The 23,082-nt window shown below is 34.2% G+C and overlaps 1 protein-coding gene and 1 pseudogene across 1 annotated transcript; both read right to left on the bottom strand.

Annotated features, from left to right (window-relative positions):
- Positions 1-12,144: 12,144 nt before the first annotated feature.
- On the bottom strand, positions 12,145-13,333 carry LOC107637943 (non-specific lipid-transfer protein 1-like). Its single transcript, XM_016341175.3, has 2 exons — positions 12,929-13,333; positions 12,145-12,391 (listed from the first exon to the last, which is right to left on the bottom strand). The coding sequence occupies exons 1-2, from the start codon at positions 13,279-13,281 to the stop codon at positions 12,382-12,384; spliced, it is 363 nt and encodes a 120-aa protein (XP_016196661.1). The 5' UTR covers positions 13,282-13,333; the 3' UTR covers positions 12,145-12,381.
- A 3,632-nt stretch (positions 13,334-16,965) lies between these two features.
- LOC107637944 (uncharacterized) lies at positions 16,966-21,759 on the bottom strand (annotated as a pseudogene).
- Positions 21,760-23,082: the final 1,323 nt, after the last annotated feature.

The raw sequence follows: 23,082 nt of genomic DNA, 5'->3' as shown, positions 1-23,082 counted from the left end.
TGTCTTCAAGTCATGTCCATTCCCGTGAGGGACATTGAAAATTATAGAAGCACCATCAGAATTGAAGGTCAACCAATCAGGATAATTGTCACCCGGCAACAAATAATTGTCATGCTCATTGGTGCTCAATTTCTGAAAAGAAAAATCCATACAATCTTAATCAATAATTAATTAAACAATTAACAAAATGATGTTCTAATGTCTGAATTCTTGTTTGCTAATTAAAAACAGAGGCACTAGATTTGGTTCCACAATAGAGTCTACCTTATGGTTACACATTTTTTATTTGGCTCCAAAAAGAGACTTGTGCAATCTTCCAAATTGATCAAAAGAATGCATTTGAGATGTTCAATGGTTTCTAAAATTGCAGTCAAACGTGGACAGTCATTGAGTAACAACTTTTCAAGACTAGGCAAGTATGAGAAATTAGGGGTTTGTGTCAAGTGCTGGGAATGGCTAAGATTGAGAATTTTTAACCTCTCAAGGAACTGAAAGAAAGAAAGAAAGAAAGAAAGAAAGAAAGAAAGAACTCAGATAAATTATGAAATAAGTTTGAGCCACTGTGACTGCGCTGCAAGACAAAATATTATTATCATCATTACATTATATATATACTAATATGCAATTAATTACTTGCAACCCTCTCGGCGGATTCTTACCCTACTTTTATATAACTAGTATCATGCAAATTGATCAACTAAAAGAACCTCTTGCTTTACTGTTTTCTCCTCTGTCTGATAATTATTTTAATTAACTATTTCATCAACATTGCAGTGCAATTCAGTCTGGTAAGTCAGCATTGAAAGGGAAATTTCAAAATATAATTTAGTTTTGCCAAGCTAGATTCCACATTAACAAAAGTAAAATAAACAAACGCAATTAGGTTTAACAAACTAGTTGAGCTGAAGTAATGTGATGAATTGATTATGCTAATTAGGTTTAACAAATGCAGATTCAGAATTTCATGATGAAAATAGAAGATACAAAAATTGCAAAAATAAATATAATAATCAGAAGAAGCTGCGATGGCCACGTGCTCTGGCGACGAAGAAGAAGAACTTACATGCAGATTCACAAATAACAATGTGATAGAGTGATAGAGAGAAAGAGAGAGAGCGAGAGAGAGGAACTTACACGAAGAGGATGGCGTGGCGGCGGGCTCGGTGGAGGAGAAGAAGAAGAAGAAGAAGAAGAAGAAACTTTGCTCTCTGCCTCTCTCCGTGACCGTGACTTCGTCTCTGCTCTCGACTCTCAGGCGTTGGCGGAGAAGAAGCCTCACCCTGAACCCTGATTGTCTAAAGGATTGGGGTTAAATTTTGGGGGAAATGAGTGAAACAAGGGACGCGGGAAGCAAACGCGGGAGTGATGTTTTTTGGGATAAAAATCGACGGCTATTTCGTCGATTTTAATTAAAATAAAAATCAACACTTTTGTCGTCTATTTTATATAATAAATCTACACCGTTCATTTCACTTATAAAAGAAATCTCTATCGTCTAAATTTATCGACGACAAAAACCGTCGATATTTTTATTATTAAAATAGACAACCAATCCGTCGATTTTAAAGGAAAAAATTTCAACTTCTATTTCGTCGGTAATGTGACGATAGTAGTAAGGCATTAGAAAGTTGCCAAAATAATAGACGACATCGTCGTCGATTTTAATATTTTATTTTTAATCATCTCTTTTCTATTTTATCGACGACAAGCCGTCGAAAAATATCGACAGAAAACTTGACCGTCAATTTTTGGCGTTGATAATTACACTATTTCTTGTAGTGATCATCACATTACTGAGATGGGGCTTTCTCTGCTGGTAACATCCACTCTCCCAATACAATTTCGGGAGGATGCTTTTGCAAGTTCAGTTTACATTATCAATAGACTCCCAACTATAAGCTTGGGAAATATAAGTCCTCATGAAGTGTTATTTCAACATATGCTAGATTATACTTTCTTTAAGATCTTTGGATGTGCTTGTTATCCATTTTTACGACCTTATAATAAGGCCAAGTTTGAATATAAATCTGAACTCTGGCTCTTTCTTGGATATGATTTTTCAGTTCAAAGGCTATAAATGTTTGGCAAGAAATGGAAAAATGTATATGGCCAGACATGTTAAATTTGATGAAAGGTTGTTTCCATACTCAAAAATGTTTTTAACTGATCATTTTATAGATACTCAGCAGATCTCAGGCTGAAGCTTCTATGTTTCAGCTTCCCTACACCTCTGTTCCATCCAACTCTCATTTATTATAGGCTTCAACTCCTGGCCCAACAAATATTGATACAGTGACTACATTAGAAGCACCCCTTCCCTTCTTTGCTCCTCTTCATGTTTTAGAAGGTTCAACTCATACTGAGTCTCCAGACAATGGTTCGACCACTCAATTAGTTTATCAAATTCAACAGACAAGAGCTCTCAAGCATCACGAGGTTCTATAATTCCAATACGGGGTATTAAGATTCAATTACCCCCTACTTCACCTCTTCCTTCAACCCAAAACACTCATCAAATGATAACTAGATCTAAAGCTAAAAAGATCTCTTCTATTGCCTTAATTGCCTCTATAACCACTATTATTAATCTTACTAATGATATTTCCAAAAATGTTAAACAAGCCTTATAGTCACCACATTAGAAGGCTGCTTTGGATTTATAATACAAAGTCCTTCTAAAATGTGGAACCTGAGATTTAAGAGAGGCTCCACAAATGCTAATGTCTTAGGCAATAAATGGGTCTTTACAATTAAAAGGGACCCTCACGGCAAAATTCTTAGATACAAAGCTAGGTTAGTGGCTAAGGGATTCTGCCAAAATGAAGGAATAGATTATGATCAGATATTTAGTCCCGTTATTAGACCAACAACAATCAAGATTATATTAACTTTAGTAGTGTCTTTAAGCTGAGATATTAGGCAATTTGACTTTGACAATGTCTTTTTAAATGGTAAATTAGATGAACATGTTTATATGGTTCAACCTAAGGGCTATGTGGCAAATAACCCTTCATTTGTTTGTAATCTGAACAGAGCTATTTATGATTTAAAACAAGCTCATCGAGCTTGGTTTAACACACTTTCGAATACTTTGACCCAGTTTGAGTTTACCAATGCTAAATCTGATGTATCCTTGTTCATGAAAGTCACAAACACCTATACTATATATCTCTTAGTTTACGTTGATGATATTATTGTCACGGTTAACAATCCAAATGAAATCTCCCTACTAATTTTTGAACTCAATTTAGTTTTTTCTCTGAAGGATCTGAGAACCAGGGGACAGCTACTGGTTACTCAGTCCAAATATGTCACGAAGCTTTTGAAAAATTCAGGAATTGAACATTCAAACTTATTACCAACTCCGATGATGATAAGCATCAAATTGTCAACCAATGATTCTGAAGCGTAACACAATCTGAGAGAATATCGATCAATTGTTGGTGCACTGCAATATTTGACCATGACCCAACCTAACATTTCATTTTCAGTTAATCAGGTGTCTCAATTTATGCATAGTCCAAAGATACAATATTGGAAAAGTGTCAAGCATATACTTAGATACGTTAAAGGTACAATAAACTATGGTATTTTATTTTCAAAATCTACTGACTTTCGTATCCTTGCATTTTCATATGCTGATTGGGGTGGAGATTTGAATTATCGCAAGTCAATTACTGGGTACTGTGTTTACTTGAGTTGTAATCTAATCTCGTGGAGGAGTGTGAAGCAAACCAAGGTGAGTTGAAGCAGCACAGAAGCAGAATATCAAGCAGTTGAGGCAACACAAGCAGATATCATGTCCATCCAAAAGCTTTTGAGAGAGCTCAACATACCTCAGTCAGTAGCTCTTACCATATGTTGTGACAATCAAGGCACTTATTTGGCTAACTGTCAACCAATTCGACTCTATATAGTAGATGTAAACATCTAGAACTAGATTTAGATTTTATAAGAGATTTAGTGAATGCTAAGCAACTATATGTGGTTCATATTTCTTCTCAAGATTAGGTAGCGAATATCCTGACTAACCCCCAATCTGTTGTATCATTTGCTAAGTATCGAGACAAACTGAGGATCCTTGGTGATCCCTCCCCCCCCCCCCCGTTTGAAAGGGAGTATTGGGAGTATTTATAATACTATAGATGGTTAATCAGTTAGTTAACAGTGTGTTACAAAACTTTTTCTCTCTCAAAGATTTATTGTTGTACATTCAGAGATAGATCTTTCAAGATCTAATAAAAGCAAACTAGTTAAACATAAAATGATTAGATCAATCAAACTAACCGATTTTATAAAATAAAATAAAATAAAATAATTAAAAACAAAAACACCCTTAATCAATATTAATTATTTCTTTTTTAAGAATTTGGTTAGTTCAGTTTGTTTTTCTTTTTTCCACTTAGTGCACAATGATTTCTTTGCGAATTGTGTTTGGTTTTATGTTTTAATTTGCAATAATTTTCAGTTTTGCGTAATGTTGTAACTTAAGTGTGGGTTCTACTAATAATTGTGAGAAAACGAAAATGACTTGCATATGGGAAAAAAAAAGGAGAAAGATAAGAAGAATATTAGCTAGAATAAGTATGAAAACTTCTGGCTGATTAAACAATAATAATAATAGTCAGATATAAAATATATGTTATACTTATACACTTTTAAAATAATACACTTGATTTTTACCACATTTTTTTTTTCAAAAGTAAAGTAGTCATCGTAGATTGTAGGTGACTAATTATTTTACTATAGAATTCTCTGAAGCGGTAATTATTTTACTAAATATGCTCCACTATACTCACATGACAAGAAAAAAATTGAAACCCTCCTCTATCCTCTAATGAAAAGACGAAGGGAACTATTGACACGTTTTTTCTCGGTTTTTAGACCTGGTTGGTATTAAAATTAAAAACAAATAACAAATACATCCTTAAATAGTTAAATCTTTTGTTGCAAAGACAAATAAATTATAGTCAAATTTAATTACAAAAATTAAAAATTTATTTATCATTAAATTTAGTAAAAAACTTATTTATTTTTTATTCTTAAAAATATTAAGAATTTATTTATCATTTTATCTAAATTTAAAATCTAAAAAATCTTCAGAGTTACATTTGTACTGTAATTTCAATAGTGTAAGAATTGATAGTCTAACTCTTATTATTGTTTGAGTAATTATCAAATTAGTTTTCCATGTTTTTAAAATTTGGCTTTTTAACTTCTTAAATTTTAAAATACATAAAATAATTTTTAATATTTATTTTTATTAAATAATAGTTTTTATTGTTAATAACTGATGATAACTATTAATATGAAAAATTAACATACACATGTGACAATTAAGTATCAACGTATACGATCTAAATAAATTAATTCTTAAAGTAAAGTACAAAAAATCGTTAAAGAATTTAAAAGATTTTAAAACTGTCTCTAAAAAACTTTTAAAATTCCAAAAAAATTAGTTTTTTTTTTCGCTTAAGAATATATTTTTTAAGTTTATTTAATGTTAATATCTTAAAAATCTAAGTATATAAAAAATGACTTTTATAATGCAATGACCTTTTAGATTTAAGGATCTTTTAGATTTAGCAATTATTATTATGATTTTTACATTATCTAGATATAGGCATCATAGGTTAATATTAAACAATATTATTTTTATGACATTTTATGTTAATAAATAAAATTATTTTAAATATATATATTTTTGTATTTTTTATTATATATATTTTTTAAAATATTTTATTATTTGATTAATAAAATATTATAGAATGTTGACTTTTGAAAAAGATTAAAAATATTCGAAAAGGCTGTTTTGAATTTTTTTTCAAGGAGTATTTTGATATTTTAAAATATATGTATAAGAGTGGCAACATGCACTGTACTCGTGTGTACCCAACTCGATTCTACCCGGTTGGATAGGATTGCCAACCCAGTTCGCAGCGGGTAGGGTAGGGTGCAGTCCCTCAACTTTACCTGACCAACCCGCACCCTATATATGTATATATTATATACTTATATAAAAATATGTTTCAAATGGATGTTGAATCAAAGATCTCTCACTAAATGCAAAAAATTCTTAGCCACTAAAAGAAGATCATCAATTGATAATTTAATTTTTTTTCTTTACATAAAAGCCAATTTTATTTTAACTTATTATCAAATTATATAATGATGTTGCATCTTTTTTATAATCCACGGGTAAGATCAGGTACCCGCATATTAAGAACGAGTAAAATTAGGATTGAAACATTCTCAACCTGCGGATAAAGCAGAGTTGAGTTTATATAAAAATCTATAGACTTAGATAGAATTAGGGTTGATTTCAAACCCTATCCTACTCTACCTTACCTATTACTACCCTTATATACGTACGAATTCACGTTCTATATCAAAAATTGATTTAAATAATTATTTTAAATATTATATATAGTCAATTAATGTGTCTAGAAAAAGCGAGTTTTCTATCTAATAAATACTTCTATACCATCTCAGGAATGTTTGTTGTATAAATAATCTTATTAATTTGTAATTATCAAAAGAGAAAATATAGAATCTATTATTAGCTAATTTTTCTTTTCTTAATTTTAAATTTTTTTATTTTTTAAAAAATTTCCGGGGAATATAAAGCAGAATGGATAGAGCTCCTTCCTCCTCATACAGTGTAAAATGATACCAAGCTTAAAATTCAAGTGAATTACAAAAATAATTATAAGAAAATAAGAAGGTTGGTGATGTACTCTCAGGTCATTGAAATTTAAAGTAATGGAAGAAGAATTAGAAAGAAGTTAAAAGAGAGAATAATTGATTAAAAGAACCACCACAGAGTACTGAGTACCAATTACAATATATATAGCAAAAGGGAAAATAAATTACTAACTAATAGTGCTATAATTATGTCTAACAAACTAACCAACTTGACAGCTATACAAAAAACAAACTCTATTATGTTACATCCCCCCGCAAGCTGGTATTACGTGGTTTGTGCAAATCAAGTAATCCCACCTTGGAAAGCAAATGAGAGAATGGTTCTGGAGGAAGGGATTTAGTGAATAGATCAGCCGGTTGTTCACTGGAGACAACGTGCCTAAGATTAGAAACCCCTTCTTTGAACTTGTTTCGAGCCATATGACAATCAACCTCAACATGCTTGGTTCTTTCATGAAAGACAGGATTTGAAGCAATATAGATAGCAGATTTATTATCACAGAAGATATCAACCGGAAGAGGAGGAAGAATGTTGAATTCTTTTAGTAGTTTGAGTAACCAAACGAGTTCACAAGTGCCATTAGCAAGGGCGCGATATTCTGCTTCTGAGGACGACCTTGAAAAATCACTGCTTGGTATTTGTTTGAATGGGAAATAGTGTTCATAAAATTCAGTGTTTCTTGATATAAAAATTTCTTTGGATTTTAAATCAAACAAAATGGACCCTTTTGTTCCTGATTGATAACCAAGAAAAACACATTTTCTAGCTCTAGGATCTAATTTTCTTCTATTAGTACTCAAAGTGGTAGCAAAAACAAGACAACCAAACACCTTGAGATGAGTCAAAATCTGGTTTATTCTTGAAAAGTGCCTCATAAGGCGTTTGATGATTCAAGAAGGTGTTTGGTAGTCTATTTATTAAATGTACTGAATGTTGCATAGCATAGTGCCAAAAACATTTTGGCACATTAGAATGAAACAAAAGTGCTCTTGCAATATTCAGTATATGTTGATGCTTTCTCTCAACAATTCCATTTTGTTGAGGAGTTTCAACACAAGATGTTTGATGTAATATTCCTTTTGAGTTATAGAAGGAGTTCATTTTAAATTCCATCCCATTATCTGTTCTAATTTGTTTCACAACTTTATGAAATTGAGTTTGCACCATTTGAACAAAATTTTCTACTAACACTCTAGTTTCGGATTTTAGTTTCATGCAATAAATCCAAGTAAACCTCGTTTTATCTTCCACAATTGTAAGAAAATATTTATGGCCAGCAGTAGATAAAAGTGAGAGTGGTCCCCAAATATCTATATGTAACAAATCAAAAATATATTCTGATTGTGTACTACTAATGGGAAAAGACAATTTCTTTTGTCTAGCCAAGTGGCAAGAATCACAAACATAAGATGATGAAATGCATTCAATAAATGAAAATGTATTTTTCATGATTGACATTCTTTTGGATGGTAAATGACCTAGTCTAGCATGCCATAGAGTTCCTAAATCTTGCTGCACTGTGACATTTACAGAATGCGTGTTAACTTCTGGTGTAGTTAGTTTCCAAGGTTGAGCATCCATCACATAAAGATCACCAATGACTTTAGCTTGCCCAATCATCTTCAATGATGGGAGTACCTGTATCTCACAAAAAGAATCAGTAAATTTTAATTCACAATGTAATGACTTTGTGAGTTTAGACACTGAAATCAAATTATATTTAAAGTGAGGTATGAATAAAACATTGGTAAGAATCAAATGTTTAGAGAGTTGCACAGTGCCACAAATGTTTGTTGTAGTGGTAGAACCATCAGGTAGATTTACCAAAACTGGTCTCATATAATGAAAAGTTTTGAAAGACTCTTGAATATAAGATGCATGATCAGTAGCTCTACTGTCAAGTATCCAAGAAGTTTTAGTAAAATTTGATGATACACTCAAGCAATGCCTATCTTTTGGTTGAGTAAGGGTGGCGGAAGAAGTAATGTGGTTTACACTATTTGAAGTTGGCATGCGTGGTTGTTGAAAGAGTGCTAGTAAGGTTTCCTTCTGATTTGGAGTCAACACAAGTACTGTATCATCGCTCTTTTTATCCTGGTTAGAATCAGCAATCTCAGCACTAGAATTCTCAACTATCTCGTCAGTGCTAAGTTGATTGGCTACTCGCTGCTTTTGGTGAGTAGGAAAGCCATTTTTCTTATAGCATGTCTCTGCTAAATGACCAATTCGATTACAGTAGCTACAAAACTTTGAAGTGTAGCTTCGACTATAAGATTTTTGATTTCCTCCTCTGACTGAATTTCGTCCACGGCCTCTGCCTCTTCCAAAAAATGAACCGCCTCCAGTTGAGGTTTGCACCTCTAAAGAGTTAGTCACTATGTTGCTATTTGACGGGTCACAATTCAATTCTTGCTCTTGTTGGGTTAACATAGATAGTACTGTGTTGATTTCAGGTAACGGCTTCATTAGCATGATTTGTGATTTAACATTTGAATATTGCTCATTCAATCCTTTTAAGAATTTGACAACATATTCCTCAGAAGCATAGTCTCGAACAATTCGTAATCCACATGAACATCCATTAACACAAGCAACACAACTAGGAATAGCACGTAAATTTTCTAATTCTTCCCAAATAGCTTTCAACATAGCAAAGTAAGAGGTAACACTAAGATCACCTTGTTTGAGTGCATAAAATTCTTCTTTTAACGCACCAACTCGAAAGACATCTCCCTGTAAGTAACGACGTTTTAAATCATTCCACAAGTCTGGAGCTGAGCTAATCCACATCACGCTCTTAGCGATTTCAGGGCTGAGAGAGAGGTTGATCCAGGAGAGGAGAAAATTGTTACACCTATCCCATGCTTCAAAATTAGGATCACCTTCATCCATCGAGGAATTTCACCTTGTTCTTCGATCTGAGTGCTCTCCACATATCGTGCGACCACTGATAATAATTTTGAGGTGTCAATTTAAGCGGAATTAGAGCCAAACCAGGACTTTCTCCTGGATGAAGAAAATAAGGGCTAATCGGATCAGAAATTGCAGAAGAGGAACTAGATCTGCCAAGATGTGTCTGGAACTGAGAGAATTGACGCATGAAAGCGGTGAAATTCTCAAAATCTGCAGCGGAATTTGATGAAGGGCTTGCATTCGGATTAGCTAAATTATCTGCCATAGTTGGATCTTCTCGCTCTGATACCATGTAAAATGATACCAAGCTTAAAATTCAAGTGAATTACAAAAATAATTATAAGAAAATAAGAAGGTTGGTGATGTACTCTCAGGTCATTGAAATTTAAAGTAATAGAAGAAGAATTAGAAAGAAGTGAAAAGAGAGAATAATTGATTAAAAGAACCACCACAGAGTACTGAGTACCAATTACAATATATATAGCAAAAGGAAAAATAAATTACTAACTAATAGTGCTATAATTATGTCTAACAAACTAACCAACTTGACAGCTATACAAAAAACAAACTCTATTATGTTACATACAGTGACAGGGCACTGTGCTCCGGTGTAAGTTTGGTGCAGAGTTTATGTGACTTAGTTAGTTAGCTTGCATTGAAGTAATAGCATGGTGTTTCAGTGATTTTTTTATGGAGAGTTTTTGTTCAGGTGGGGATTTTATGGATATGGATATTGTGTTTTAGCGAAGGACAACAGGGTATTATTTTGGTAAAATTCATAGAAGAATTTCTTATTTCTTATATGTTCTATTTTTGTGAGATTGTAATATGATAGACCAATTTGTCGCTAAAAGTTTGGATAATAGTGTATGAAGGGGAGCTATGCATTTATTTAAATAAATAAATAAAACTTGATGTTGAAGATGAAGCTTTTTTGAAAGGCTTTACTCGGTTTTCTATTGGTGCATGCTTTTAACATGGTTATGACTTATGAGAATTTAGAATGGTACCAAACCAATTAATCTGACCTGATTAATTAAGAACCGATTGCGAGATCATTCGGTTTAAGCTAAAAATTGCTTTTAGTAATGAATTGGTCAAAAACTAAAAAATTCGATAAAAAAAAATTAGTTAATTGGTTGAATCAGAATGATTTTTGAACAATTAATGATTTAAAACAATAAATAAAAAATCAATTTTTTAGTAAATAATAAATTACAAAAGAATTAATTTTTTAACCATTTTTAGCGATAAATCGGTGTAAAGCAATAAATTGTATAAATATATTATTTTATTATATTCAATTTAATTCTAATTAAATTTTGGTTGAAATTATACACCTCTAATTCTACTACTCCGGTTTTTATAACCTTGACGTTTAATGATGTAATGTATTTTACTATCTTATAACTTGGGTTTGGATTGAGAAATGTTTTTAATACATATATTTATGGAGTTAGATATAGTTTGGGCTAAGATTTATTATTTATTTTGGATGCAAGTAAATTGGTGAAAAAAATAGTTTTTACCGTTGTAACAAAGAGTTAAAACTCCTTGTTAATGCAGGTATAATCATGGACGAATTTACTTGTTGAGAAATTTCTTGAGCAAATACAACAATAATTTTTATTAAATTATTAAATTTGATCCTATTAAAATTATTTTTTATTTAATTTTTAATACTTAATAGTTAATTTAAAAACTTTATTTTAGATATATGTTTTAACGACCAATTCTCAAATTTAAATGAGATTATTAAAAAAATATTTTAATATTTTTTTTAAGGTTAACTTTAGTTTTATCATAACAACTGTATCAAATGAAATAATTTTTTTAGCTATGGATATTATAATAAAGAATCGGTTACATAATTATAAAAAAGATAAATTTTAAATAACTTTTTAGTAATATATATATATATAGAGAGAGAAAGATTTAATTGTATTAACAATAAAAAAAATTATTAAATTTTTTAAAAATATGAAATTTAGAATGGAATCCTGAAGTATACCTATGTTATTATTTAAATTACTGTAAGGACGTAATGATTTAATTACAAATTCTTAAAATATAAAAATTTAATTAAAAAATTAGTAAATTATAAAAACTAATAGAACAATTAAAATTTAATTAAAAAATTAATGAATTATATATAGAAACTAATAAAACAATTAAATAAAAAATTTATTCAGTCACCAAAAAATTATAGTAAAAAACAAACCAAAAATTTATTATCATGTTGTATATATTTTGTCTCTACTATTAAATTTTTTAGGTCTGTTTTTAGGTATAAAAGAGTAAAATAGGATGAACCACTAAAGTTAAATTCAAATATAAGTCAATGTGTCCATCTCTAATAATTTGCTTGGTGTGGCATAGCCACCACACAAACTAACACAGTTAAAGCACACCCACCTCATCAGAAGCCACCATTTTATGAATATAACATACACTATATAATTGTCAAATATATATAGAGACTGAAGCTTAAGAAATCCAATAATGTCACAAGGGACAATCAACACTTGAACTGAAACACATTAATATTTTATTATAACGTTGACGAAAATACAAATCACAATCATAGTAAAGATTAAAGTTCTCCCTAGCGAGGAGAACACATAAGACACTAACAACCAACAGGGGGTAACTATTAAAGATAACCACTGCTCTTCTTTATTCTAATCTGTATTTATTATATTATTACCACAGACCAACATCCAAATCAACAAGCGTAGTTCTTCCATGCACAACTAACATGCTCAATGTACCCTGCAACGAGAAAGTATACATTAATTAAGATATAGAGAATAGTTATTACTAGATGCTCAATATGTAGTGATGCTCCTATATGTACAAACACTAAGTAAAACAGTAATATTTGAGAGACAATTTGCGAAATAATAAATAATCAGTCTAAGCAGTCTAAAATTATTTTATTTAATATTATTAGACATAATAAATTTATAATTATAAATGTTAAATTAAACAAAATATATATAATTTTAATTATGTCTCTCTAATGTTATAATCCAATGAAAGTAGATATGAGATTATATTAGCTCACTTTAATTTTGTTTTCACATAATTTAGTCATGCACGCATGATTGAAAAGAAAAATTAAAATATTAAAGAATCAAATTCACACATGCGACAAGTGATGTGAATTTTTCACGTGAAGTGATCTATGCCAAATGCATGAGCAACTAACAATAATGTTTGTAACTAGATTATTTTTTATTAGTAATTACCATCAACATTAAACTAATCAAAAAATTAAAAAAAAAAGATGGGGTTTAAGTGATATACGTGTTGCAATCAATGGTAGGGGTGATTTTGTAGGGCAAGTTGATCCCACACTTGTTAGGGAGGCCAGCAAGCGCCGGGAGATTGACTCCGGGTACGCTCAGAACGGTCCGTTTCAGGCAGCGGCAGGCGTCCTGGCGCTCCGGGGTTCCCTTACATTGGTCATTGAGTGACCTAAGGCCGTTGCAGCATTGTGCTGGAACGGCGGCACCGGGGTTCCTAATGTAGGCAATGCATGGTGAAGCAGTGAATGTGATTTGGGCACATGTCAGGGCACCATTGGCCATGGAGGTGTTCAACACCATGCACACCATGGCCAAGCATGCAACCTTGAAGAGCATTGTTGAGCTAGCCATTGTATGTTTTTTTCTTTTTAATCAAGGTTTTGGTTTTGAGAGTGGAAAGGAATTTGTGTTGTGGTGAATGCATGCAAGGATTGGACTATATATAGAGAGAGGATGTGCTGGTTAGGATATATTTAGGGTTAGGCAAATGAAATTAATTTTTAAGTGAATTGAAAAATAGGTGATTTAGTATTCATTGCATGCTAGCTCATGTAAATGGAATATCTTTTGCTTCATTTTTCATCAGGCTTTTTTTTCTTACAAGAGTATATTTAATTTATCCTTTTACTAGGATTTCAAAAACATTTTAGGTCGGCCAATAAAACTTTAACCAAAAAATATAAAAAATGTACTACTTTATAAGGTGAATTATTATTTTAGCCTCTAATATTTGAGTAAATTTTTAATTCTATTTTTAATATTTTAAATATTTTATTTTTCTCTTAAAATATTTCAAACATCCTATTTAAGATTTTAAAAATTTTAAACGGATTTAATATTATTTTACTATTAAATTTAACATGAATAACTAGTATATTTAAGAATCAATAATGTTTAATTTAATTTTAGCGTGCAAGTAAAATTAAACCTTTTTTCTTTTATTCTAGAACGTTAATAATTAATTGATAATATTTTAGATTTTTTTACTATAAGGAGATTGAAAAAAAAAATATTAGAAGAAGGTTTTGTTTATATTTTTCTTATATAAAAAAAATATAACTTAACAAATAACATTGTTAAAGTTCACATTATTCATTCTCTTAACTATTCGCGTCAATTTAATGGAAGAACAATATCAAATTTGTTGGATACGTTTTGGAACAAAAATAAAGCGTTTGAAACGTTATGAACTAAATTAGGATTTAGTTCAAAATGTTGAGAACTAAAATAGTACTTTATCCTATTTTATATTAAGATAAATATTTCAATGATAATGTCTTCATGTGAAAATCACATTATAAACTATTAAATGATTCAGTTAAACATATTTAATCAAACATATTAATCTATATAATAGTTTACAATGTGATTTTTGACATCATCATTATATTATATTGAAGTATATATCCAAAGTTATTGCTATGGTATCTACAATTAAATTGTCTATCACAAACATAAAAAAATGAGATCGACTTATAATTTCTCTCTACTTAATACTTATTACTAAAAATTGGTCATGTATGTTCAGACAAAAATTTAAAAGGCACCACAAAGTTTTTCTATATTAAATTAGATTTCATTTTTAATAAACTAGTACAAATTGAATTGTATTTTTTTATATTTACATGTTAAAGTCAATCTAATATCAAATTTAAAATTGCTTAATATGATATAATATTATTATGAGAAATATTAAAGTACCAACACTTTCAATTAAAAAGAATTAATATTGATTCTACATACAATAACAAATCTTATTCGCTTTTTTATCACAAAAATTTCTAGCTCGGAAGAAGTATAACTAATACTAGTTCACTTGTCATGCTATTTTGCTAGTTACTTGAAAACCTCTCTCTCATGTAAATTATACACGTTTCTGAATTGTGAGATGAATTATATCCTACGAAGGAAACAAAAAATTTTGTAATGTTCTTAGTACCACTTTTGAAGGTGACAGCACAATGAATATGCCAAGTGATTAGTTGGTGGATATCAAACAACAGAAGATGGGGTTGTGATCCAAAGATTTCATCATCATCTCTGTTGCTATAAATACATAGCCATGTGATTTGGTCAGTACTAGTAAGGTTTCTGTGTCCCCCAAAAATGGTCTTGGTCCCCGTTATGCGGCTACTTTCCGTTGAGTAGTTAATGCATGAGAGTGAGCCTTTTTGTCATGGTTGTGAAAACCGAACCGATCAAGTAATTGGTTTAATGGTTTAATAGTCTAACCAGAATTAAGCCGTAATTAGATTGGTTTAATTAAATATACAACAAATTATGAGTGAATACTTCATCTGACCCCTGACAATTATCTCGAAAGGACTACGAGGCCTCCAAGAAAAAAAACCACCCAATCCGGCCCTTGATTTTTTTTTTGACTGATTAGCCCCTGTGCCAAAAAAATAACATTGACTTTTTTTGGCATAGGGGCCTCGTTGTCCTTTCGAGATAATTTTCAGGAGTCGGATTGGATTTTTTTTTTGTCAAGGGCCTCGTTGTCTTTCAAGGTAATTGTCAGGGACTGTTTTGGATTTTTCTCTAAAATTTATTAAAAAATTAATATATAATTTTAAATATTCAAATAAAATAATTAGCATAAACAAGTTGACCCTCTACGTTGTAGAAAAGATCAGAGGAGAAGAGGATCGACAGCCAAGAGCTTCAAGTTGACCCTTTGTCTGTCACTGTCAGCGGTGACGGAAGAGGTGGTTGCTGCTGCTGGTGGCTGAGACAGAGAGGGATAGTGGGTTAGAATTTTTGTGTGAGGGAGAGGAACCGAGAAGGCATGCTTTCAACCTTTTATATGCTGATTTTTTTTTTTTAATTTAAATTCTGAAAACGGTTAAAAAATTTGTCTGATTCTATTGGTTTATCGGTTTATTATCGGTTCGATCGATTTTTTATCGATTTTTGTCAAACAATTTTCTATGTCAACCAAATTGATTAGAGGACTAATTTTCGATTAACTTAGTCGAACCGGCCGATCCGATTCAATTTTTAAAACACTGCTTTTTGTATTTTTGATTCACATGTAGAACGGGATAGGAACTTGATTTTGATACATTAAAAATATAAATTATTTATATATCTAATTTTATTTATTTTTTAAATAATTATTTACGTGCTAAAATTATTTTTTATGATATAATAATATATATAATTAAATATATATATTTTATATAAATATTAATAGTACATTAAATTAAATTAAATTTTATATATTTCACTCAAACGATCTTATATATTCTTGCTCTATCATTATTACAATAATCTCTTTAGAAGAGATTTTATGTTTTAAGTGTATGAGTATTATAATTCCTACTATATCAAAAATTTTTTGGTGTCTATACTTACATCAAATTTGATTTTTAAGTAAAGTTTATCTATTTGGAAAATTTGATAAGTTTATTCTTCTAATTTTTAATTCAAGAATAACATTTATTTTATTTTGTTCTTCTTAGTCCACTATAATAATTTGAAATCTTTCCGAATTTTTTTAATTGCTTTAATCCCAAAAGGAAATGTTATTGTTACTCATATTTCTTGCCTAAGTTTTTTCTTCTAAAACTCTTTTGAGGCCATTTAAAAAAAAAGGATTGAAATTGGCTTTTATTAATTGAAATATACAATTTTAAGAATTCCAAATAAGCATTGTCAGTTTTTTTAAAGAAGTGATGTCAAGCTTATAAAAATGGGTTTATACATCAGAATTCACTAGGATTGCCATACCTATGTATTTTTGGGGAGTTTTTCGAATTAAGTGTTAACCTTTAAGTATCTATTAATCAATAGAAAAGCGATTAGTTTCTAGCCCTATTGGAGCTTATTATTTGGAAGATAGGAGACTGGCAACAAATCTTACTAATATGAAGGTGGGCAAAAAACGCTAATAAGCCAACATCACTTCATATTTACGTATATCAGCCAAAATGAAAATTGTTTCAGTAATGAGTCAAATCGTATTTTAATGTAATTCGAACCAGGCTGGTTCGAAATTGCATTTAGCAATAAATCGAACCAGGACAGTTCGAATTACCAAGAAAGAGTTGAACATAATTCGAACCAAGGTGGTTCGAACTCCACTTGCTCATAATTCGAATCAGCCTAGTTCGAATTATCCATGTTAATGTGTACCAAGTAATTCGAACCACCCTGGTTCGAATTACTCATTATTTGGTTATATAAGGAGTTCAAATCAGCCTCATTCGAACTATTGTTCCTCTTCCCTACCCCACCAAATCCCAGAGAAAACGACCCAGATTCGATCCGACAAAGACCTGAACGGAATACTCAGCCGATGGGGGACGATCCGACAAGGTTATATCGGTTGGACGGAGTTGCTCATATAGCCGGGGTCATCAACGACGAGGTTAGTACATAAAAAACTTCGTGCTAGCGGTATATCTGAGTTAGTGGTTTTGCATGCGGTTTTAGTGGCGGTTTATGTTAGCGGTTAATCGTAGTGGTATTGATAGTGGTTTAGTAGAGAGGTTTTGCATGCGGGTTAGATGGTGGTTTAGTTGGTGGTTTATGTTAGTGGTTTATGTTAGTTATTTTATGTTACCTGTTTTATGTTAGTGGTTTATGCTGGTTGTTTTATGTTGGTGGTTTAGTTGGTGGTTTATGTTAGTTGTTTTTAGTTAGTGGTTTATGTTAGTTGTTTTATGTTAGCTGTTTTATGTTAGTGGTTTACGTTAGTTGTTTTATGTTAGTGGTTTAGGTTGGTTGTTTTATGTTGGTGGTTTATCTTAGTCGTTTTATGTTAGTGGTTTGTGGTAGTTGTTTTATGTTAGCTGTTTTGTATTAATGGTTTAAGTTTAACTGTTTCATGTTAGTGGTTTAGTTATGTGGTTTATGGTAGTTGTTTTGCATGTGGTTCTCGTTAATGGATTTTTATGCGGTTTTATTTTGGTATGATGTTTTGTTGATAATTTATTGTCTGGGGTATTTTTGTCATTGGTTGTGAAGCTGGTTCTAACAATGTAGTGCATGTAATGCGCAGCCACAGCGATGCATCAGGAGCATGCGGCGGCAGCAGGGCATGCGACTCGATGACAGGTACGTTCCTTACTTGCAGATGGCCGGATTATACCATCTTGCCAGACTGAACGACAGATGGTTCCGGTTAGATGAGGCCCTTGTCAGTTCCTTTGTCGAGCGATGGCGTCCGGAGACGCACACGTTTCATATGCCATTCGGAGAGTGCACGATCACACTTCAGGACGTGGCGTACCAGTTGGGTTTGCCAGTGGACGGGCGTTACGTGAGCGGCTGCCTATCAGAATTCCAGTTATACATCCAGGGTGGCCGTCCAGCTTGGGTGTGGTTTCAGGAGTTGCTTAGAGTGATTCCTCCTCCCAGCTAGGTTCAGAAGTACGCAGTAAACTGCAGCTGGTTCCAGGAGACTTTTGGAGAGTGCCCCGAGGGAGCCGATGACGAGACTGTGCGGCGATATGCCCGTGCGTACATCATGATGTTGTTGGGTACGCAGCTGTTTGCCGACAAGAGCGGCAACCGCATTCACATCAGATGGATTCCCTACGTAGCCAGGCTTGAGGAGATGGGTACCTACAGCTGGGGGTCTGCAGCACTGGCATGGTTGTACTGGTGCATGTGCCGAGTGGCGAATAGACATGTGGTCAAGTTAGCGGGCCCACTATAGCTACTTCAGTCTTGGATCTTCTGGAGATTTCCTCGGTTTAGGCCTGCAGGGTATGAGACGTTCAGCTGGCCATTGGCCTCGAGGTACTCTATTTAGCCTTCTCTACTTCAATTTAATATACATAGCTCCATGTTCATTAATACTCTATTAAAGATCTCTCAGACATTTAATTAGTCATATGACCCATGTGAGATGCAGGTGGTCAGGTTACAACCCTTCCGCTAGCGAGAAGGGTCCTAGAGTGCAGATGTGGAGGCTGAGGATAGACAGGTTATAGGACAGGGAGGTGAGTACGCAACTTACTAAGTTTCTTTAATTAACACAGCTTTATGAATTGCGTCCATGAGTTGCCATGACAATGTTGAGTTTCTCTGTGCAGTTTATCTGGATGCCGTATAGCAGCCCCGACGTACTTCAAGTTGTGCATCCAGAGGCTTTGGAGCCTCGACATATGGCGTTGTGGCGGTCTGTGACGTCACTGATATACTTTGCAGAGGCGGCGATCGATGGTTCCCGTACCACTTGCAGCAATGGCATCTCCATTGGGAGTCCCGTGCGGAGACCGTGCTGAGGTTTGATGTTGTTGCCGACCCTGGACCGTCGCATGAGTTCCTAGAGTGGTGGAGTCAGCATGGGAAGAGGTTCTTGTCTCCGGAGATGTCCTTGGGGAATCCGAGAGCCGTTCCTATTCCGGTTGCTGCGTCACAGCGGGGTGCTGGGCGAGTTCCTGACATGGATCATGTTGAGGACGTGCCAGACAGGCGTCGGGTTGAAACCCATCCGATACACACTGAATACCGAACTAATCCGATACACGCTGTGAACATAAGCAGTCCAGGTAACCCGTGAGTAGGCACAACATGCAAGTGCGTGCTGACACGGGAAATGAAGTGCCTGGAAGTACCCGCAGTCACATGTCTGAGAGGCAAGCGAAACTCTGTAGCGACCCAATGAGAAAGAACCAGTCGGAGTGGTCTCTACTACGGTGAACTCGGAGTTATCCCTGTCATACAATGTCACCATGAAGCACCTGGCCGTCTTCAAGTTGGCCTCAATACACTTTACCAAGTGCTGACTGAATTGTTGTCCGGTTCCCATCTGGGCCTCAGCCTCTCTCCCCTTGCGAACAAAGAGTTCCGCAAGCCTTCCATATGTTGCCTTCACGAGGGAGCATACAGGGAGGTTTCTGACACCCTTGAGGATTGAGTTCACACACTCGGAGATATTCGTCGTCATGTGACCGAATCTCCACCCCTCATCACGATGCTGAGTCCACAAGGAATAATCAATCTAGTTCGCCCACTCACACATCGCCGGGTCTTCAGACCGCAGAATATCAAACCAGTAGTCAAACTCAACCTCGATCTTGGCATACGCGGCATTCACAAGAAGCCTCCGTGCGTCTTTGCCCTTGAAGGTCAGGGCAAAATTAGCTGCTACGTGTCGAATGCAGAATGCACGGTATGCAGATGGAGGTAACCAACCTCCGTCAGGAGCCTCAAGCGCAGCCTTATGCCGTTATGCCTGTCCGATATAACCAGCAGACCCTGCTGTGGTGTCACGTGCTCTCGCAGGTGGGAGAGAAAGAATGTCCAAGACTCTGCATTCTCACCCTCTACTAGTGCGAATGCAACAGGTAGAATGTTGGAGTTCCCATCCTGTGCAATCGCGATGAGCAACGTTCCCCCGTACTTACCATACAGATGGGTGCCGTCAATGCTAACTAGCGACTTGCAATGTCGGAATGCCTCGATGCACGGTGGAAACGTCCAGAAAAGTCTGTGAAAATAAGCTTGAAACTCGTCTACTTGTCCACCAACTCGAACGGGGCTCGTCCGTAGGACTGCAACTGTATCAGCCATCGTCAACTAGACTCCCAACACCCACCTGGGGAGCTCGTTGTATGACTCATCCCAGTCATCGTAGATGAGGGCAATAGCCTTCTGCTTCGCCAACCAGACCCTCCTGTACGTCGGTCTAAACCCAAAGTGTGCTGCTGTAGCATTTAGGAGCACCTTGATACTGACGGATGCATCAGCCCTAACCATTGGTGTAATGAACACCGAAATCACATGATAATCCAAACTCCTGTGGTCACTCGAGATAGAGGTGGCCAGACAAGTGTGAGGTCCATTGTACCGTTTGACCTCCCAAATGCCCTTGCGCTGCCGGAGACTCAGTCGAATCAACCATGTGCACCCATTCCCAAACTCAGAACACTTGCCTACATACCGGCGATAATTAGACTCCACTACCTTGTACTGTACCCCTCGCCGGATGCTATAAGTCTTCACACTTAACAGGGCCTCATCTTTATCCTGAAATTGCTGACCAACCTGGAACTCTGTCAGACCAGCAGTCCCTTCCGCATCTCTAGCTCCGAATCCAACAGAGTACCCAGAAACCCCCTCCTGCCTCATGGCATCCAGGTCCAAAGAGGAAAAATGTGGTGGATACTGCTGTGTGCCAGAACTAGAACCACCGACCGCCAATGCAGGCTCAGTCGCTCCAATATCATCGCCGCTGTCATCCTCAATCATATCCGACTCGACGTCATCCTCCTCTGCATCACCCAACAATCCGTCTCCGACGCCAAGCGGTGGAACGCCCTGTAAAGCGTTCGGCAGAATATCAAATGATCCTACTTCGTCGCCTACGCTGCCATTGAGATCAACAGCAAAAGACGGGGAGGCGACAGGTTAGACCGCTGGCTCGTACACAGGGACGGAGGAAGAAGCAACGGCAGGCCTGGAACTAGAACCGGCTGCCGTGGCTAAAGTGGTGGTATTCCCGTTCGAACCCCCTGAGCTGGATACCACATCAACCAGCTTTGCCAACAATTCTGGTGTCCTCACCTCCGGAAACTGCCGCCGACAAAGAAACATGACTTGCAAGTCCTCATCACTTCCAATCGTGAAACAATCATACTTCACGGTATCCTGGAGGACCGTGATTGGAATGCGATAGAAAAACTTCTTAACCCACTTCGCACCTTCCAGACCAAGTTTCATCAGCACAGATCTAACAAGGTCATCATAGCTCGTCGTTGGACTCACGACAATACAAAGAGGATCCTTATCTGTGAACTTCACACCGGAACGAGTTTTCCTCTTAATGGATCCTCTGTGGTGAATCAAAACAACAAAACTCTCCTCACTAGCCATCTTACACCCTCTAATGAGAGCAACTCACGTTTACAACCATATATATACTGCTCTGTCTCCCACTAATTCGAACCAGCCTTCATCGAATTAGGGATTGTGTAATTCGAACCAACCTGGTTCGAATTACTTGATGCAGGTTCTCTCTCTATAATTCGAACCAGCATGGTTCGAATTACGTGCGCTGCTAGTTCGAACCAACCTGGTTCGATTTAGTTAGATCTCTTTATTTGTAATTCGAACTGCTTTGGTTCGAATTATTAATGAATGCAGTTCGAACCACTCTGGTTCGAATTATATTAATATATGCTTTGACTGATTACTGAAACGATTTTGGTTTTGGCTTATATACGTAAATTCGGCCAGGCATTGGCTTATTATGGTTTTTTGTCCTATGAAGGTTATAAAAATTGAACCGGTTATTAAATTGATAAAACGAAAATTTTAAAAATTCAATCAAAATTCAATTAAAATTAAATTGGATATAATTAAATAATATATTTATGTATGTAATATATTTTGTAATTGTTAACTGTTAAAAAATTTAACCTATTTATTAAAATTTTGACTGAATTATTGACAATTGATTTTTATTCTAAATTAAACTAATTTAGTATGTAGCCGATTTTTAGTTCATTCAGTAGAGTCGGTAGGTTCCATGCAATTTTCATAAGTCAAAACCATACTATATGAATAAGAATGATAATTTTGATTGAACTATCCTACCTGCCTCGAATGAGACGGGTATTTTCAACAGTTAAAATAGATATGGAGTGAATTTGGATAAGGCTTTTTTTATTTTTATTTGAATATGGGACGGGTATAGATAATGACTATTCCGTCCGCTCTCTATATATGTATATAAAAATATGTGTGCATAAGACCTAATTATTTCTATATATTATGTATTATTGTGAATAATTTTAAATTATCTTTATACTTATTATATTTCTGAAGTATTTAATCATATTTATAATGTTATTGATTAGTTCAATTCAATTTGTTAGTCTTCATGTTATAATTTTTTTATATAAAAAATTATTAATCAATTAGGTTCCAAAGCAAGGCGGGATTGGTTGGTAAATACAGAGCAAGTATATATCAGTGAATTTGGATATGGGACAAAATTTAAGATATTCGTGGATAATAAAAAAGAAATGGGACAATGGGTTAGTTGTTTGGAATGCATGGTGTTAGAAATAAGAGACTAAATTGGAAGAAAAATTTGTGTATTATTAAATATATTCAAGTTGTGTATTCAAGTTGTGTAGAATGATACAATATAGAAGGGTATTTATTGGGACTAAGAGAATCGTAATAATAAAG

Source organism: Arachis ipaensis, chromosome B4 (genome assembly GCF_059453495.1).
Source record: "Arachis ipaensis isolate K30076 ecotype BB chromosome B4, ASM5945349v1, whole genome shotgun sequence".
Lineage (NCBI taxonomy): Eukaryota > Viridiplantae > Streptophyta > Magnoliopsida > Fabales > Fabaceae > Arachis > Arachis ipaensis.
Note: the sequence above shows the minus strand (reverse complement) of the source record. Positions and strands in the feature narration are given on the sequence as shown.

What these genes read in the sequence shown, in the direction of transcription:
- LOC107637943 (XM_016341175.3), bottom strand. Translation starts at nt 13,281, where the DNA reads ATGGCTAGCTCAACAATGCTCTTCAAGGTTGCATGCTTGGCCATGGTG.